Raw genomic sequence first — 20,675 nt, 5'->3', positions numbered from 1 at the left:
CACCCAGAGAAGCCCACTTTGTGAGAACCAATGGAAAGGAGCCTGAGCTCCTGGAACCCATTCCCTATGAATCCATGGCATAAAGCATATAACATAGCACACAGGAGTATCAGTGGACCCATGCTTTTAGGTGCAAGAACCTATTTATTCCCCATGAGCTCATGGCATAATAGGTGTCCAGCATAGCACACAGGATAACCAATAGAACCCATGTAACAGTGATACAAGGTGCTGGAACCTATTTCCCATGAATTCAAAAGTCAATCCACACTTTGTCACATTCAATGGCAAGGTGCCTCCCTGAGCTACTGGAACCTGTTCCTTATGAATTCATGGCATGGTAGATAAAAATAATAGCCTACTGCTACTCTAAAAATGTTTCTTGTTCATTCACTAAAAGTACGATATTTTCTTCCCCAAAGAAATATTAAAGCAAATTTTATTGTGTCCTAAAGAAAAAAAAAAAAGTACAAGTTTGGGGCTCAGTGCCCATAGCACTATGGTTATGGCACCAGCCACATACACCAAGGCTGGTGGGTTCGAACCCTGCCCGGGCCAGCTAAAAACAACAATGACAACTGCAACAAAAAATAGCTGGGCATTGTGGTGGGCACCTATAGTCCCAGCTACTTGGAAGGCTGAGGCAAAAGAATTGCTCAAGCCCAAGAGTTTGAGGTTGCTGTGAGCTGTGACCTCAAGGCATTTTACCAAGGGTGACATAGTGATACTATCTCAACAACAAAAACAAAAACAAAAGTACAAGCTTGGCCAGATTTGGGAGCTTAGCATTCTGGGAGGCCAAAGTGGGTGGATTTCTTGAGCCCAGGAATTTAAAACCAGACTGAGCAAGAAGCGGCTAAGGCACCAGCCACATACACCTGAGCTGGCGGGTTTGAACAACCAAAAAATAGCCCAGGGTTGTGGCAGGTGCCCAGCTAATCCTAGTACTTGGGAGGTGGAGGCAGGAGAATCGCTGGAGCCCAAGAGTTGGAGGTTGCTGTGAGCTGAGATGCCACAGCACTCTACCCACAGTGACAGCTTGAGGCTCTGTCTCAAAAAAAAAAGAGTAAGACCTCATCTCTAGGGTGGTGCTGGCCCCAGGGTGGTGGGTTCAAACTGAGGTGGTGGGTTCAAAGCCGACCCCAGCCAAACTGCAACAAAAAAATAGCCAGGTGTTGTGGCGGGCACCTTTAGTCCCAGCTGAACTCGGGAGGCTGAGGCAAGAGAATCACCTAAGCCCAAGAGCTGGAGGTTGCTGTGAGCTACAGCACTCTACCAAGTGCGATAAAGTGAGATGCTGTCTCTACCAAAAAAAAAAGACCTCATCTCTAAAAATAGCTGGGCATCATGGCAGGTGCTGGTAGTTCCAGCTACTTGGAGACTTAGGCAAGAGAATCACTTGAGCCCAAGAATTTGAGGTTGCTGTGAGCTATGATAACATAGCACTCTGCTGAGGGTGACAAATTGAAACCCTGTCTCCAAAAAAAAATTACAAGCTCAAGGGCTAGACCCATGTCTTATTCAAAAATCTTTGCTGTCCTCACATAGTACCTTATACTTGTGTATACTTCATATTTTTAGATGAATAATATTCTGGAGATTTTTTTATATCATCAAATGTTATTAAAAATGTTATTACAAAGTAACAGCAATTACAAATTCAACAAATTGAGGTCTTTTGTGCCTACTTGAGAAATAAAGGTTGAAGAGAACATTGACCTATGCTTTCAAATGGTTTGCTGACAACCCAACTGCCTTGGTGGTGAGGGTGTTAAGAGCACAGGCTTTAAGTTGGAATCTAAGTCTGAATGGTGAGTCTGTTGGTCCCTATTCACTTATATTTGGTTTTTCTTCCACCTCTGCCACCCATGAGACAGCAAGACCTCTCCTCTTCAGGGTTCTCAACGTCAAGATGACAAACATGAAGACTTTTATGATCTACTTCCACTTAATAGTAAACGTATCTCTTCCTTAAGATGTTTTTATTTTTTTTGAGACAGTCTTACATTGTTGCCCTTGGTGGAGTGCCGTAACATCACAACTCACAGCAACCTCAAACTCTTGGGCTCAAGTGATTCTTTTTGCCTTAGGGTCCCAAGTAGCTGGACTACAGGTGCCCCTCCACAATGTCTGGCTATTTTTTTTTGTAAGACAGTCTCACTTGGTCACTCTTGGTAGAGAGCTATGATGTCATAGCTCACAGCAACCTCAAACTCTTGAGTTCAAGTGATCCTCTTGCTTTAGCCTCCCAAGTAGCTGGGACTACAGATGCTCACCACAACGCCCAGCTATTTTTTTGAACAGACTCAAGCTGTTGCCCTGGGTAGAGTGCCTTGACATCACAGCTCACAGCAACCTCAAACTCTTGGGCTTAAGTGATTCTCTTACCTCAGCCTCCCAAGTAGCTGGGACTACAGGCACCTGCCACAGTGCCCAGCTTCACCTGGCTATTTTTTAGAGACAGGGTCTCGCTCTGGCTCAGGCTGGTCTCAAACCTATGAGCTCAGGCAATCCACCCACCTGGGTCTCCCAAGTGCTAGGATTATAAACATGAGCCACCACCATGAGCGTTCCGGCTTTTTTTTTTTTTTGAGAGCTCTCACTCTTGTTCCGGCTGGTCTTGAACTTCTGAGCTCAAGCAATCCACCGGCCTTGGTTTCCCAGGGTGCTAGGATTATAGGTGTGAGCCACTGTGCCTAGTTCTTATGTTTTTAATAACATTTTTTTCTCTAGCTTACTTTAAGAATACAGAATACATGTAACATACAAGATATGTGTCAAGTGGCTTCTTTATTTATGCTATTGGCAAGGCTTCAAGTTAGCTGTAGCTATTAGAAGTTTTTAAGGAGTCAAATTATACATAGGTTTTCAACCATACAGCGGGCAGAAGGGTTAGCACTCTAAACCCCATGTAGTTCAAGGGTCAACTGTGAGTGCTTGATAGTATTAGTTATTATCATGAGGTAGGAGTATGTTTGATTTAAATATCCATGGACACTTCTGAGAGAATATAGGCATTTTGTGAAGCTTTTGAAATACAAGTAGTTTAGAACACAGACCTTTTTGATAAAAATAACAGTTTGATAATGAAAAAAAGAACATATGATAAAGAGTTTCAAGAACCCATGAATGATTCAAATTTTCTTCCAAACAGATTTATTAAACTTAACAAAATTCTATATACAAAGTGACCTGGACCTGCTGCTTAAAAACATGATCCTTTCCTACTAATATTTAATATCTTGATAGGTTAGTCGGTCCATAGAGTTAGTTAAGAAGCAACTTACTCTAAAATAAATAGAAAAGTGCCCAATGTCCATTAAATGAATAACCTAACTGCTGGAACTTCAGTAATTCTACAAGATCATCAACACAGTTAGCACTGAGTCCCTGTGAAAGGCTACTAGAGAGCTGATACGAGATGTCAAGAGGCCATTTTATGCACTGCCACTGTGATGCCATCATGTTTCTGAATCATAATGTTCCTGAAAGGCAAAGAGGAAAATATTCAGTGAAACATTATAAGCAAGACTTCAGTGTTAAGATTAAAAATGTTCAGGGGGAGGGAGGGGAGGAGGGAGAGTGATTGGTAAGATTTCACCTAATGTGCACAGTGTGAGGGTGTTCAGCAGGCCCCCTGGGTGAAGGGCTCAACTACAACTTGAACTTTACCTTAGAAATGAAAACAATGTAACCTAAACATTTATACCCTTGTATTAATCTGAGATTAAAAAAATGTTTGGTTTAGGATACAACTGAAAAAAACAGGATTATTTTTTCTTTTTATACAAGCACTATATGAATACAACAAAATGTGGGAAAAGTATAAAATATAAAACTGAGATGAATCCTTAATCCTAGTACTTAAAGACAACTATGTTAATAGTTTCCTGATTCTGGCGGTGTCTGTAGCACAGTGGTTATGGAGCCGGCCACGTACACCATGGCTGGTGGGTTCAAACCCAGCCTGGGCTAGCCAAACAACAATGACAACTGCTAACCAAAAAATAGTAAGGTGTTGCGGTGGGCACCTGTAGTCCCAGCTACTTGGGACGCTAAGACAAGAGACTCCCTTAAGCCTAAGAGTTGGAGGTTGCTGTGAACTGTGATGCCACCGCACTCAATTCAGGGCAATATAGTGAAACTCTGTCTCAAACAAAAAAAATTTTTTTTTCCCTGATTCTTTTCTTATTTGCATATATACTATACATGTTTTGGCCAAAAACAGACCATGTATATGAAGGTCGCTCCGTAATGTTACAATAGAGCCAAAAAATTCCTATTGCCCAGTGACTTTGGAGCCATCATCACACTGTAGTGTTAACACATTACTCGTGTTTGTGGTGACGCTGGTGTAAACAAACCTGCACTGCCAATTGTACAAAAGCAAAGCATATACAATTATGGGCAGTACATAACACTTATAATAATTGAGTGTTAGTGGTTTGTGTATTTTTTTTTTTTCCGAGACAGATCCTCAAGCTGTCGCCCTGGGTAGAGTGCTATGGCATCACAGCTCACAGCAACCTCCAACTCCTGGGCTCAAGTGAGTCTCCTGTCTCCGCCTCCCAAGTAGCTGGGATTACAGGCGCCTGCCACAATGCCTGGCTATTTTTTGGTTGCAGCTGTCATTGTTGTTTGGTGGGCTCAGGCTGGATTAGAACCCGCCACCTCAGGTGTATGTGGCTGGCGCCTTAGCCACTTGAGCCACAGGCACCGAGCCATGGTTTGTGTATTTACTACACTTTATCATTATTTGAGAGTGGACTCTTAGTTGTTATAAACTTCAGGCAGGTCTGTGGCTAAAGGCAGTTATGTTCATGATTTTGACCTTGCACAGGTGTAGATGTGTGCTTATGTCTCGGTTTTTAACAAAAAAGTTTAAAAAGAAAAAAGTGGCTGGGCACCTATAGCTCTGTCTCAAAAAAAAAAAATTGAAATAGAAAAAAGCTTATAGAGTAAGAATAAAGAAAATATTTTTTGTATAATGTGTCTGTGTTAAAAGCTAAGTGTTATTACAAGAGTAAAAAAAGCTTATAAAGTCCAAAAAGTTATAGTAAAGGCTAATTTATTATTATTATTATTATTTTTGAGACAGAATCTCAAGCTGTCACCCTGGGTAAAGTACCGTGGCATTATAGCTCACAGCAACCTCTAACTCAGGCTCAAGTGATCCTCTTGCCTCAGTTTTTCTATTTTTAGTAGAGATAGGGGTCTTGCTTTTGCTCAGTCTAGTCTTGAACTCGTGAGCTCAAGCAATCTACCTGCCTCGGCCTCCCAGAGCACTAGGATTACAGGTATGAGACTCTGTGCCCCGCCTAAGGCTAATTTATTATTGAAGATATTAGCCTAAGGCACACAGTATTTATAGTTTACAGTACTGTATGGTAACATGCTAAGCCTTCACACACACTCACCACTCATTCACTGACTTGCCCAGATCAACTTCTAGTCCTATAAACTCCCTTCATGGTTAAGTGCCCTATTCAGATGTACCTTTTTTTTTTTCCAGAGACAGTCTCACTTTGTCGCCCCTGTAGAGTGCTATAGCATCATAGCTCACAGCAACCTCAAACTCTTGGGCTTAAGTGATTCTCTTGGCTCAGTGTCCCGAGTAGCTGGGACTACAGGCACCTGCCACAACACTTGGCTATTTTTATAGACTGGCTCTCACTCTGGCTCAGGTGGTCTCGAACTCATGAGCTCAGGTGATCTGCCCACCTTGGCCTCCAAAACTGCTGGGATTATAGATGTGAGTCACTGAGCCCGGCCCAGATGTACCTTTAAAAAAACTCCTTTATACTGAATTTTTACACCATGGCCTATGGTGTTCAGTATAGTAACATGCTGTATAGGTTTAGCCTAGAAGAGGCTACACCACAGTCTGTGTGTAGTAGGCTATCTACTAGATGTATGTAAGTAGACTATAATGTATGCACAATGACAAAACTACCTAATGAAGCATTTCTCAGAACATATCCCCATCCTCAAGAAAGGCACTTGTAGCTCAGTGGGTAGGGTGCCAGCCACATACAATGATGCTTGCAGATTCAAATTTGGCCTGGGCCAGCTAAAATGACAACTACAACAAAAAGATAGCCGGGTGTTGTGATGGGTGCCTGTTGTCTCAGCTACTTGGGAAGCTGAGGCAAAAGAATAGCTTGAGCCCCAGACTTTGAGGTTGCTGTGAACTGTGATGCCACAGCACTCTACTCAAGGTGACAGCTTGAGACTCTGTCTCAAAAAAAAAAAAAAAAAGAAAGAGATAAAGGAATGCATGACTGTATATATGTTTTCCTTTTTATAATACTGTGTACACACTATATTGTACATGCACAGCTTTGTATTCTGATTTATTTATATTATTCTGAAGACCCTCATTTGGAATATCTTTAGTATTTCTATTACTTTAGAAGTAATTTTTATTCTCTGATTAGTTCCCACTGTGCTCTTTTATTACTTTTCTTTGGCAGACTAATAGTTCATGACAATTTTTACTCTTCATTTAAATGTCATTGTTGGTCGGTGTGGTGGGTCGGTGTGGTGGCTCATGCCTGTAATCCTAGCACTCTGGGAGGCTGAGGTGGGTGGACTGCTTGAGCTCAGGAGTTTTTCATTTTTTTTTGAGACAGAGACTCAAGCTGTCACCCTGGGTAGAGTGCTGTGGCATCACAGCTCACAGCAACTTCCAACTCTTGGGCTCAAGTGATTCTCCTGCCTCTGCCTCCCAACTAGCTGGGACTACAGACACCCTGCATAACGCCTGGCTGTTTTTTAGTTGCACCTGCCATTGTTTGGCAGGCCTGGGCTGGATTAGAACCAGCTCAAGTGTATGTGGCTGGCGCCTTAGCCGCTTAAGCCATAGGTGCTGAGCCTGAGCTCAGGAGTTTTAAGACCAGCCTAAGCAAGAGCAAGACCCCATCTCTACTAAAAATAGAAAAATCAGCCAGTTAGTGGTGGGCGCCTGTAGTCCCAGCTACTCTGGAGGCTGAGGCAAGAGAATAGCTTGATTCTAAGATCAAAGTTTGAGGTTGCTGTGAGTTATGATGCCACAGCACTCTACCCAGGCCGACAGAGACTTGGTTTCTAAAAAAAAAGTCAGTCGCAGAAAGTACATTAGAGATAAATATTTCTGCCCCCGCATCCAAAACCTCCCCCACAGTACTTTGGATAAGCAATCAGTGATGTGGCAGCACCTGTGGCTCAGTGAGTAGGGTGCCAGCCCAATATACCAAGGGTGGCAAGTTTGAACCCAGCCTGGCCAAACTGCAACAAAAAAATAGCTGGGTGTTGTGGTGGGCACCTGTAATCCCAGCCACTTGGGAGGCTGAGGCAAGAGAATTGCCTAAGCCCAAGAGCTGGAGGTGAGACTCTGTCTCTTAAAAAAAAAGAAAAGAAAGAATATAGTGATGAACACAGGGCAGACTTCATTCAGGTTTATCAGAGATTTTTCTGAACAAAAATCAAAGGCAGGGGTCTGCTGGATCTACTCACCCATTGTCTGATTCTAAGCACACCACAGGAATATCAGTGGGGTCAGAGGTTAGCTTAGCTGCTTGCTGGGCTAGAACAGATATCACTCCAGCATGTTCATCTGACAGGGTCCCACGGCCTGGAAAAGAGATCATAATCATGTCACCTAATTGTGCAAAAATGAATATACAGAGCTAAACTAGTATCTGTCATAGAATTATTCACAAAAATAAGGTTTAGTTCATAGTCTCTTAGGTTAGGTACTGACACGAAACAATTTTTCCCTGATTCTCAGGTGGTTTCACTGGAGAGAAAGCCAGACAACAGTTCTTAAATCGACAGGGCCGTAACTGACATTGAATTTTCAAAGTCATTCTCATTAACATCTCCAACTACTTTCTCAAGCATATCAGAAAACCTATAATTCAAGTCAATCTAAAAATTATAAATTCACTCTATAGGAACCTTATTGAAATCCGTAAGCAATTCAGAGGTGAGATTGACAGAAAGCTGTAATAGAGAAGAGACTTAAAACTAATTCCTAAGAGGAAATCTAATTTTCTTTTACTGAGCTGAAAGAAATTATTATTTACACACACATATACATATTTTTTTTTTGAGACAGTCTCACTATGTCACCCTGGGTAGAGTGCTATGACATCAGAGCTCACAGCAACCTCAAACTCTTAGGCTTACGTGATTCTCTTGCTTCAGCCTACTAAGTAGCTGGGACTACAGGGCACCCGGCACAACACCCAGCTTTTTTTTTGTTGTTGTTGTTGTAGCTGTCATGTTGTTTTAGCAGGTCTGGGCTGGGCTTGAACCTGCCTGCTTCGGTGTATGTGGCTGGTGCCCTACTCACTGAGCTACGGGCACCAAGCCTAGCTCAAAGAACTTAAAACATTTTTACTCAGGAGTTTAGCTGTAAGATCAACTTGACAGCCTACCTGAATATTCTGTGAATAATTACTTCTGCATGAATAAGCTAACTATTTTCAAATGTCAACAAAATTGGCCATTTATTTATTTTTGAGACAAAGTCTTACTCTGTGGCTCTGGGTAGAGTGCCATGGCATCATCATAACTCACAACCACCTCAAACTCTTGGGCTCAACTGATAAACTGTTACTCTTTTTCTTTCTTTCTTTTTTTTTGAGACAGAGTTTCACTATGTCGCCCTGGGTAGAATGCTGTGGCATCACAGCTCACAGCAACCCCAAACTCTTGGGCTTAAGAGATTCTCCTGCCTCAGCCTCCCAAGTAGGTGGGACTATAGGCACCTGCCACAACGTCCAGCTGTTTTTTGGTTGTAGTTGTCATTGTTGTTTGGTAGGCCTGGACTGGGCTGGAACCTGCTAGCTCCAGTGTATGGGGCTGGCACCCTGGCCGCTGAGCTATAGAAGCCAAACCCCTATCCTCTTTTTCTATTTTTAGTAGAGCCAGGGTCTTGCTCAGGTTAGTCTTAAACTCTCGAGTTTAAGCAATCCTCCTGACTTGGCCTCCCAGAGTGCTGGGATTACAGGTGTGGGCCACCACGCCCGAATGAACTGGCTATTTATTAATGTTTGTGTTAATCTGCATATAGTAACTAAATTATAGTTACTAAACTGTAAGTACAGTTATAGTATAACTAAACTATAGTTAGTTATAGCATAACTAAAGCGTAAGTACAAAAAGTTTACTTTACAACATACTTCTGTATATAAAGGCAATACAAACTTAATTGTGCTGGGAACTAAGTCAGGTAAAAGAAATGACACTACAGCAGAGCCCACAGATTTACTATTATTATATAAAATATTAACTTGCCAAACATGGTACAGTGTTTTGGGCCTTGAAGGAACTTGTGGAATTTTAGATTATAATACTTGAATTTCATTCTTCCTATTAGTGAGCTTGGTAAACACTTTTTTCTCCCAATTGACTGATTTGCATGTTAAACATAACCCAGTTAAACAGATTAAGTCTTTCAGTTACCCTTCCAGCAAAAATTCACAGCTTTAGGCTCGGCTCCTGTAGCTTAAGTGGCTAAGGCACCAGCCACATATACCAGAGCTTGTGGGTTTAAATCCAGCCCAGACCTGCCAAACAACAATGACAACTACAACCAAAAAGTAGCTGGGCATTGTGGCGAGTGACTGTAGTCCCAGCTACTTGGGAGGCTGAGGCAAGAGAATCGCTTAAGCCCAGGAGTTGGAGGTTGCTGTGAGCTGTGATGCCATAGCACTCTACGCAGGGCCACAGCTTGAGGCTCTTGTCTCAAAAAAAAAAATTCACAGCTTTAAATTTTTAAAATTCTACTCCATTAGGAATAAGATGCCTTGAGGCTCAGAAAGGTTCCTTTTAGTCCAAGTTTACACTGCTTTTGCATAAAAGAGCAGGTGTTAAAACCAGGTATGCCAACTCTAAAACCCATTTTATTACCCATTCACTTATTGTTAAGTGTTGTTGGACACTTGGAGAGTTGCTGTAAAAATCAGAGACAGGTATATAAAGCCCAGCAGCCCCAGCATATGGCATACATTCCATAAATGGTAATAAATGTCATTATCTGAAGTCCCTTCCACATTCAATTTAAAATTATGAAAATATTACTTTAAGAGAGACAACTATATAGTGCCAGAACTGCAAAGAACATTTCTACCTTCATAAATAACAACTGAAAAAAGTTTTAGTTTTCTGATGTTGTTACTTGGAGATAATACCTTTTCTCACGAAAGTACCCCCAAAGTGGTAAGGTAACTGGAAATAAAAGCTGGAGAGTAATAGTGTACTAGGCTCTTAATTGACATAAGAATCTGTGTGATACACCAAAACGATGGTATGAGGAACACTTACAGCCCAGATTAAGTCCTTGTGAATCTGTGCACAGGACTCCAACAATGGACGGATTCTTCATTCTAATTCCAGGAAGCCAAAAGAGATAAAGCAGATGTGAGAAAATGGATTTAAATAAATATAACACATATAGGTTTGCTACCTGCTAAGCATTGTTTAAGTGCTTTTTTTGGAGACAGCCTCAAGCTGTAGCCTTGGGGAGAGTGCTGTAGCATCACAGCTCACTGCAACCTCTAACTCCTGGGCTCAAGCGATTTTCCTGCCTCCGCCACCCAAGTAGTTGGGACTACAGGTACCCACTTATTTTTTGGTTGCAGCTGTCATTGTTGTTTGGCGGGCGTTGGAAAGATTTGAACCCACCAGCTCAGGTGTCATGTGAGCCACAGGCACTGAGCCTGTTTAAGCGCTTTAAGCAATGTTTCTCAACCCTTTTCATTACCAACTCCCAAGACCAAAATTCAGTTATGACCAATTATTTTAATGAAACTGGTTTCTCTCTAATGAGAGAAAAAAATCGTTAGGTGCTGTTGAGCTTTGGAGAGTCACAAACATTGCAGTATCTAGGATGTTTCATCCTTGTTAAAAATGCATGTTTTAATATACTAACTCCTGTAAAACAGCTTGAAAACTCTAAATTTAGGTTGTCTGGGAGGGCGGTAGGAAGCTCAGGGACACTGGGGGCATAGTAGGTGTCTCCCAGTATGGCTTCTTACACCTTTCCCATTTTGAATTCCACATATTACTCATTCGAAAAACTTAAAAGGATTATTTGTATCTCCTTAACCACCAACTGACTTCATAGGTTATAAACAGAAGGAAGTGTGTGTGTGTTTCCACTGTACGGTTCGATGTGGTACCCCTGGTGCACACTTCCCAGTATTGTTTCCTAAAACTCCCGAGGAGCAACCCTAACCGTTTAGACGACTTCGATGACATTCTAGGAAGGTCTGGTCTCCAGCTTGGGCCCAGGAGACTCGCTCGAGAGGCAATGTGCAGAGTCAGACAGAATTTTATAATTCAGGGTCACCTGCCCAGCCCGGCGGCCCCTGGGCAGGGCTCCCTTTCTCATCCCGTGACCTAGGAGTCTCACGGCGTCATCAAGACGCCCTGGGCAGCACTGAAGCTCGCGCCTTTTGTCTAACCCAGGTCCATCTGTCGCTGCATTTACTCACGTATCCTCCAAGTGCTGCTCCAAGGTTGCTTCCATCGCGTCCGCCATCCACTTTGGCCCAAAACTCTTCCGCGTACCGCGTCCTTCTCCTCCACAGGCCTCGGTCATGTGACACGAGCAGGCGGTTCCCGCGGACGGTGCCTCTAAAGGAACAATATTTATCGCTACGCGAGTCCGAGTTCTGTGCCGGAAGACGTCACTGCGCTTCCGCCGCACGCAGCCTGCAGAAGAGTTAGCGGGCGCGCTGTGCCGCGCTAGGTGGCCTCTTCTAGGCTCCCCTTCAGAAACAGACGGCGCGGGTTATTTCCTACACGGGACGAAGGTCTGCGGCTGGGCCTACTGCCTCGGTTCCTGACTCGGCATTTTGTCGCAGTGATTTTTAACTTTTGGATTGCACCTCAACTAACTCCCAGGTCCTAGGGGCCAGATCTTAAGTTTTACAATAACCCAGAAAGTCCCGCAGGGTCTCATCTAGGCGAGGGGCACAGAGAAGAGACACACAGGCTGGAAAGTGTTACCGGACTAAGGGTCCAGCCGCCTGTCACTGTCAGCGAATATGCAGAGACCGGGATGGGTTCACCAAACTTTGTCAGGAGGCTTGTGATTCTGGAGAACAGTGAGAGTAGCCTCTCCAGGTTTTTTTTTTTTTTTTAGTCAGAGTCTCAAGCTGTTGCCCTGGGTAGGGGGCCGTGGTGTCATAGCTCACAGCAACCTCAAACTTGGGCTCGAGCAATCCTCTTGCCTCAGTTTCTCTATTTTTTTTTTTCGGTAGAGAAGGGGGTCTTGCTCTAGCTCAAGTTGGACTCTGAACTCCTGAGCTCAAGGACTCCACCCACCTGGGCCTCCCAGAGTGCTGGGATTACAGGTGTGAGCCACCGCGTCTGACCTCATTCTGTTTTTTTATTTTTAAAATCATAGTTTTATACATAAAGGTTCAAAGTAAAGACCACATTAACTCTTAAATAATATTTAGTATAACTTAGTGATAATTTATTACATTTCCAATTCAAAAGTCAATTTTCTAAATTTTCTTAAACTATTTAAGATGGGCATCTTTAGGGTGGGAGCTAAATTTACAAAACAATACGAATATTTAAAAAAATATGAGTCGGAGACAGGACTTAAAACAATCAGACTGACTGTGTCATGTCAGCCCTAGCCTAACTCCATCTTATTCTCACATGAGCTTTCAAAAGGGGAAAGACAGGCTACAAGGGACTAAAGGAGGAGGCAGAACAAGGTTAACACCCCAAACTGGATGTTGGTTAGTGAGGATGCTGGTACTTAACTAGGATGAGGGTTCAGGAAAGTTTAGGGGAAGGAAGTGGGATTTGAGTGCTAACTCATAAAGAAGACTGGGTAGGACTACTTAAAAGTAGCTTTAATAAGTTAATTATAAAAGTAGGGGTAAAAATAAGGAGTAGAAACTCCCATAGTCCCACTGTCCAGAGATGACCTACTAAATCCTTGGAGAATAATCTTTCAGATAGCTGTCTTTGTGAAGGTATACTTTTAATGTTTTTTCTTCTTTTTAAAGCAAAATTGACGTACATACTGGACATAAAATTCTGTGGCTGGTCTCATTTACAGAATTTAGCATAAATATTTTTGTATGTCAATAACTATTCACTTACATTTTTTGTAATAGTTGCAAAATATTCCATGCTACAGCTGTGCCTTAATTGATTTAACCAAATCCTTATTAACGTATGTTGCTTCTAGCATTGTTTTTTTTTGGGGGGGGGACTATTGCAATGTTGGGTGAATATCCTAGTAACTAAATATTTGTGTAGTTTTAAATTTTTCTTAAGTTGATAATAGCCGGGCATTGTGGTGGGCGCCTGTAGTCCCAGCTACTGGGAGGCTGAGGCAAGAGAATCGCTTAAGCCCAAGAGTTTGAGGTTGCTGTGAGCTGTGACGCAATAGCACTCTACCCAGATGACATAGTGGGACTGTCTCCAAAAAAAAAAAAATAGATTTTTAAGTTAATAGAAATGGAATTACTGGGTCAAACGATATAGTCATTTTGAAGACTTTTGACATACACTGACTAATTGCCCCCCCCAAAAGATAATGTCAGTTTACACTCAGATTGGTAGCATTTTGATAAAAATGGCAATGTATCCCTAGACTCTTCTATCCCCACAAGCCTTAAATCATTTCTTCCACTAAGTTTCCTCCAATCCTCTCACCTTCAGCTTTTGCTCACAGTGTACCTTTTTTTTTTTTTTTGAATTTGAGACAGAGTCTCACTTTGTCACCCTGGGTAGAGTGTCGTGGCATCATAGCTCATAGCATGAGCCTCAAACTCTTGGGCTCAAGTGGTCCTCTTGCTTCACGGCCTCTCAAGTACCTGGGATTCCATGTGCCCACCATAATACCAGGTTATTTTTTGGAGATGGGGTCTCTCTCTTGCTCAAGCTGATCTTCAACTCCTGAGCTCAAGCAATCCACCTGCCGGGGCTTCCCAGAGAGCTGGGATTGCAGGCATGAGTTATTGTGCCCGGCTTCACTGTCTACCTACTAATCTGGGGCCGGGCTCCAAGGCTATTCTGGGCTTGAATTCAGAGTTCCTCTTCATTCCCTAGCTGTCATAGTGAAGCTCACAGCTTCCTTAAAGTTTCAGTTTGAACTCTGTAATTCAGGGGTCTTGGACTCTCTAGAGAAATTGTTTGTTAGGAATAACACTATACGGGCTACATGAGTTTAGAGAAAGCAGTTTAAAACTGCCCTTGAAAAGAGCATTGGGAAAGATCAGAACGGAGTACTTGAAGCAAAGTTTGTGCCAATCATCCAAGGAGCCGGCTTACTTCCTACTGAAGTCAGGCCTGACACACGATGGCGCCCCCTTGTGGTCCCATGAAGTATGAGGCTTAGCAGGTTTTTGGCTTCTGGGCTCTGAGTTTTTAAACCCCTACAGCACAGTCCAAACAGAAATCTGATGTGAGCCACATCTGAAGTTTTTAGTGGTTCTGTTAGCCATGTTGAAAATGTTAAGCAAGTGAAATTAATTTTCATATCATTTTACTTATTCAAACAATATATCCAAAATATTTTCAGTTCAACATGTAATCAATAGACTACTAATTAGACATTCTATATTTTTCCTCCCATACCAAATCTTTAAAATCCAGTGCATATTTTACACTTAGAACATATTTCCATTCAGACTAGTCATATTTTAAGGATTCATTAGCTATGTGTGGCTAGTAGCTACTGTATTGGCCAATGAATTTCCAGGATATCTCAAGTTATCTCAAAGCCACATCAGTGATTAAAGGATTCTCAGAAAGAAACAAATTAGAAAGTAGGAAGAGGATGACAGCTGGCCTGCACACTCTTGCCACACTGGAGGTGAGCGGGGAGGCTGTTTATGGCACCCCCTCTTTCTCTGTCCTACTGCTATTCTTCCCCAGTGGAGATAGAAACAGGGAGAGGAATAGTGTATATAAGTCAGTCAGGCAAGTGCTGGGGGCTGCCATGATGGTTGGAGGAAGTGTCTGACTCCTAATTACTTTCTGCTTTCTTTAGCTAGTAGGGTATTGATAATTGTTTCCTCCTAGTTTTGAGTACGGTTAACCATTTCTGGGCTGACAGGAAACATTTCAGGATATTCATATTAGAGTACATGTTTCATTATATTGTAATTTTTTAAATATTTCCTTTTTAAAGACAGAAAGAATCTCTTCTCCATCTCTGCATTCCAAGTGTCACATGGCACAGTAGGAATTTGGTAAGTATTTATTGAAGAGTCTTGATGATGCCTTTTCAGAAAAGGACTCTATGGCTACCTTTAAGGTAAACAAATTTTAAGTCCTGAACTTTAAGCACCTTTATCATCTTCTTTCTCTCCTCCTTCATAAATGAGCTCTTAGAAAATGAAAATGCCAGGCCAGATGTGGTGGCTCATGCCTGTAATCCGAGCACTCTGGGAGGCCAAGGTGGGCGGATTGCTTGAGCTCAGGAGTTTGAGACCAGCCTGGGCCAAAGCAAGACCTTGTCTCTATTAAAGATAGAAAAACTGGGTGGTGCCTGTGGCTCAAAAGGGTAGGGCGCTGATCCCATATGCTGGAGGTGGTGGGTTCAAACCCAGCCTGGGCCAAAACCGGCAAAAACAAAACAAAACTCCAAAGAGGACCCGCCAAAAAAAGCTGGCAGGCCTCGGCACCCATAGCACAGTGGTTATGGCTCCAACCACATACACTGAGGCTGGCAGGTTTGAACCTGGCCTGGGCCAGCTAAACAACAATGACAGCTACAACAAAAAATAGCCAGGTGTGTGGTGGGTGCCTATAGTCCCAGCTACTTGGGAGGCTGAGGCAAGAGAATCCCGTAAGCCCAAGAGTTTGAGGTTGCCGTGAGCTGTAACGCCATAGCAATCTACCAAGAACGACATAAGAGTCTGTCTCAAAAAAAAAAAAAAAAACAAAGAAAAAAAGCTGGCAGGGGTGGGGTCTATTTATCCAGCTCTGGAAGAGGGGTTAGCTCTCCACTGGGTGCGGAGGGCTCTGCTACTCCAGGGCGGTCCACACTAAGCTCTCCCAAATGCCTAGGGACACAGTCCTTCAGTGGAATGAGCACTCACATGCCACCAGGGGGCATCAAGGTTCCAGAAAACCTTGCTCAGATGGAGGGTCCTGGGGTGAGGGAAAGAAATCCACGGTCTATGGTGCTGGTACAGCACGGTGAAGACAGCATTGTGCCAGGTTAGTGGCTTCGGAGTGAGATGTAGAATTGGACCCTGACTTGGCCACTGACTACTACCTGTGTGACCCCTGGATGTCAGAGGGCTCATTTCTGGTATGGCGCTACCATCGTCTGCTTCATCAGGTTGTGGGGAAGATTTTATGAGATACTCTATGTAAGTGGGGCTTGCCGGTACATTGTGGAAGTCACTATATAAGTTTTGTTAAATCTGAGTAAAGACTTGTTTGTTTCTTTTTTTTTTTTTTTTGAGACAGAGCCTCAAGCTATCCCCCTGGGTAGAGTGCCATGGCATCACAGCTCACAGCAACCTCCAAATCCTGGGCTCAAGTGAGTCTCCTGCCTCAGCTTCCCAAGTAGCTGGGACTACAGGCGCCCGCCACAATGCCCGGCCATTTTTTTGGTTGCAACCATCATTGTTGTTTGGCGGGCCCAGGCTGGGGATTCGAACCCGCCACCTTAGGTGTATGTGGCTGGCACCTTAGCCGCTTGAACCACAGGTGCCGAGCCGACTTGTTTGTTTCTTTAAGTTGCTTATAATCTGGGTGAGGACACACATGAGAAAAGAACATACAATAATAGTAACAGCTAAATGATTTGTGTAGACCCCAAGTGGTCCAGTGTTCATGAGAGAGGGAGACTGCAAGGCTGAATTTACATACCTCTATAAAGCTGTGTGAAATGAGATAATAAATGTATCATTTTTTAAATAAAATGCGTTTATTTGTTCATTTGTTTATTCATTTATTTTTAAGAGATAGGGTCTTGCTCTTTTGGCCAGGCTGGAGTGCAGTTGTGTGATCATAGCTCACTGTATAGCCTTGAACTCCTGAAGTGATCCTCCTACTTTAGCCTCCCAAGTACCTGGGACTACAGGTATGAGCCATCATGCCTGGCTATTTTTATTAGGCTTTTCTATAGTATAAAAATGATGAAATACAGTAAAAGGAAAAAAATCACCTGCAGTTCTAGCCTTAAGCCTAGAATAATAATGATAGGAAATCCTAGAATAATAATAATGATGGGGAATCCTAGAATAATAATAATGATAGGAATGTGAGGGAGCTAAATAGAATGGAGTAGGATTTGGGTAATGTGGAGATGCGGAAAGGCCTATCACAAGGATCATCAGAGTTCTGTCAACTAAAGCCACTCAGTCCATTTGAGCTACCACACATGACACTGGTGGGAACAAGGTGGGGCGCGTGCACATCCCTGCCTTCTACTGGTGGTCACCACCTGAGAACCGAGGCCTAGATTTAAAGCCTGACTCCAAATGATAGTGATAGTCATACATGAGCAGTTCATATACATGGAGTGACAACTGTGTGCCCCTTAGCTCTGTGCCTTATTAGTCCTTACAGCCTTTTTGAAGTGCCTAATATCACTGTCCCTCTTTTACAGTCTAAAAAACCCAAGGCTGCCGGGCAAGGTGGCTTATGCCTGAAATCCCAGCACTTGGGAGGTCCAGGTGGTAGATTGCCTGAGCTCACAGGTTTGAGACCAGCCTGAGCCAGAGCGAGACCTCATCTCTGAAAATAGCCAGGTGTTGTGGTGGGCGCTTGTAGTCCCAGCTACTTGGGAGGCTGAGGCAAGAGAATCACTTAAGCCCAGGGGTTTGAGGTTGCTGTGAGCTATGACGCCACAGCATTCTACCGAGGGTGACAAAGTGAGACTCTGTCTAAAATTAAAAAACAAAAACCCAAGGCTTAGAAGGTACATATTTGCTCAAGGCCACCCGCTTGTAAGTAGGGGAGCCTAATGATTAACCTTCCCAGTACACTGCTTCAGCTTCTGTCACTTTGCCAGCAGCACCGTCTTAGAACCAAGGGCTTTGGGAGGCTCAGTCCTAATCTCCTCCACAGAGAAGAAATCTCGGTCTCAGTGAGGAGAAGGGGCTAATTTAGACCTTTAACTTCTGGTTCTTAACTTTCTTTTCAGTATTCTAATTATATTGTGCTGCTGGAGGCTGTCTTAGAGCTTTGTTAAACCAACTTCAGAGACACTTATTGTTGTAGGTTGGATTGTACCTCCCAAATTTATATGTCAAAATCCTAATCCCTAGTGCCCCAGAATGTGGGTTTATTTGGAGGTAGGCCCAATATGGAGGTAACCGAAATAAGGCCATTAGGGTGGGCTTTAATCCAGTGTGACTGGTGTCCTCATAGAAAAGGAAGATTGGACACAGACTCCTAGAGATGATGCAGAGATGTGAGGAGCAGAGAGCCATCCATAAGCCAAGGAGAGAGGCCTAGAACAGACCCTACCCTCACAGCCCTCAGAAGGAAGCAACCCTGTCAACACCATGATTTTGGACTCTACTCTCCAGCACCGTGAGATAATAAATTTCTATTGGTTAAGGCACCCGGTTTGTGGTACTTTCTTCTGGCGGCCCCAAGAAACCAGTATGTTTGTGTATCCATAAAGTCTTTAAGTCAAAGACATTTGGCAGTGCTTCTTTAGTAGGAGGACTGGTTCGGAGAGTCACTTCCCCAGAGACAAAATGATAGAGCAGGTCATCTTTCCAGCTTGCTCCCGACCTTGATATTTGGCTAAATATTTTTCTTTGGGCATTGGCTAAAAATGGTGGCATGACCTATTTGACTGACCTTCTTGAGTCAGTTTTCCATCTCTGAAACTAGACTATAGAAAGTGCTTGCTACATGTATGTATAAGGGTGAGTGGGAAAACTGGCTGCTGGTCACTCCAGTCCAAGCCTCTCCAAGGAGCAGATGGGGCAGCAGAGCAGGATGTGGGCTGTTAGTGGATGGCAGTTGAAGTTGGGCATTGTCTCCTAAAGTTTAGAGCTGAGCCCAAATTCTGGAGGACAAGCCAGATGTATTTTAGATGACTCAGGGTAGGCTAAAGAAATTCAGTATGGGGAGCTCTTTTCCTGCTCCTTTATTCATTTTGCTACTGAGGATAAATGAGATGCAGAGTTCCACCTCCAAGTCTTCATTAGATGCCCCGTTAATGCAGCCATGACAAATGGGAATGAAGCCCTTATGAATAAAATAAAGATCAATGCAGTATAAAAAATTGTAGAGGAGAGCAAAGAAAATTTAGAGGAGCTGATAAAATACCCTATCTTTAATTAGACTGTCTGCATCACACATCAAATCAGCCTTAATGTCAAGATTTATTTGCCTTGGAATTGGGTAAATGAGATAAGTGCTTACCAAAAATGAATGGAAAAGAAATTACCTGTACTAAAAACTATTTGTGGTGCAGGCCTGTGCACTGAGGCTTTCAGTCAAACACAAGGTTGCAGCTTCTTTAGCTATGTGTCACTCTCTCCCTCACATGCATCCTCTTAGCCCTGTGTGGATTTCAGAGACCCTGCTTGTGGGGTAACGATACGTGTATGCACCATTGTCAACTACCTATGCTATTCTCCAGGAAAGATCCTTCTGGGATGATGAAATATGTATCTTTGTGTCTTTATTTCACCATTGGTAAATTAGTAAGGTGTTACTGGGCCTTAATGTTAGAGAAGAGAGTGTTGAGACAAGATAACTGGCTTAGTTCTGCTCACCCACCAAAGAGAGCAGAGCAAAAAGCTTTCTGCCTTGGAATCCACGTGTAACTTCGAGAGCTTATCTACTACCACATGTTATTGCTTTCTTGTAAGACCTGGACAAGTCCTCTGATGCCCTGATGTTTCACTGTAAATGAAAATAAGAGTAGTACCCACCTTGCAGTGTTCCTATGAGCATTCCATCAGACAGTGCACAGAAAGCCCCTCCCTGGCACAGCCCCTGGGACAAGGGTAATGCTGAACAAATGAAAGGTGGTGGTGTTGTTATATTAGGATCTTGAGAGAGGTAACAGGAGGCAAATTTGAATTAGATTATCATTCTGGTTACTTAGCTGCAAGCAACAGAGCTGACTCTGGCTCATGGAGTAGGAAAGGAAGCTATTATAATGACATTGGGTAGTTTATGGAATTGTTGTGAGGGCCGGTGAGCTCAGTCTCAGCTTCTAATGACAAAGTTCCAAACCACACATGAGGAAAATGCCACCCCCACCCCCTGGCCTGACAGCACCCACAATTGCCTGCGGTCCTGGGGCTGCTTCTGTGGTAGGAACATAACTCTGCAACCACTGCTTCCCCTGAAGCCAGGCGCCTCTGCTGCTGCCCTTGCCAGCAAAGTGGAAATTTCCCAGAGCCTCTGAATTGAAGTCTTGTGTAGACAAACGTGAGCGATGGCATGTGGCTCACATGTCTGGCTTTAGTTGCAAAGGAGGCTGCTTTTTATAACTGCCTTGAAAGTGCCCTGAACATATTAAAGCCATTCACGTGGGGCTGGGCAGCAAGAAAGCATTCTAAGTGTCTTCTCCAGGGGGGATTTTTGCTTTGCATGTGAGAAAACATGTCCTTATATAGGACACTCACAGGCCTTCCACTAATTTTTTTTGAAACAGAATCTCACTCTGTCGACCTGGATAGAGTACCCTGGCACCATAGCTCACAGTAACCTCAAACTCT

At 43.2% G+C, this 20,675-nt stretch overlaps 1 protein-coding gene across 1 annotated transcript; it reads right to left on the bottom strand.

The window, feature by feature from the left end:
• Positions 1-3,138: 3,138 nt before the first annotated feature.
• Positions 3,139-11,845, bottom strand: LAMTOR5 (late endosomal/lysosomal adaptor, MAPK and MTOR activator 5). The gene is made up of 5 exons (XM_012801726.2): positions 11,839-11,845; positions 11,484-11,703; positions 10,312-10,373; positions 7,495-7,612; positions 3,139-3,485 (listed from the first exon to the last, which is right to left on the bottom strand). The coding sequence occupies exons 1-5, from the start codon at positions 11,843-11,845 to the stop codon at positions 3,425-3,427; spliced, it is 468 nt and encodes a 155-aa protein (XP_012657180.2). The 3' UTR covers positions 3,139-3,424.
• Positions 11,846-20,675: the final 8,830 nt, after the last annotated feature.

The sequence above is a fragment of the Otolemur garnettii genome, unplaced genomic scaffold (genome assembly GCF_000181295.1).
Source record: "Otolemur garnettii isolate 467f Iridium unplaced genomic scaffold, OtoGar3 scaffold00010, whole genome shotgun sequence".
NCBI lineage: Eukaryota > Metazoa > Chordata > Mammalia > Primates > Galagidae > Otolemur > Otolemur garnettii.
The sequence above is the reverse complement of the archived record's forward strand: the minus strand, read 5'-3'. Positions and strand labels throughout refer to the sequence as shown.

Bases quoted from the DNA above. Each gene is read 5' to 3' on its own strand.
- LAMTOR5 (XM_012801726.2), bottom strand. The intron at 10,374-11,483 runs GTGAGTAAATGC...TCCTGGAATTAG, and splicing joins GAGCAGCACTTGGAGGATAC to AATGAAGAATCCGTCCATTG. The intron at 7,613-10,311 runs GTAAGTGTTCCT...TCTCTTTTCCAG, and splicing joins ACAAGGACTTAATCTGGGCT to GCCGTGGGACCCTGTCAGAT.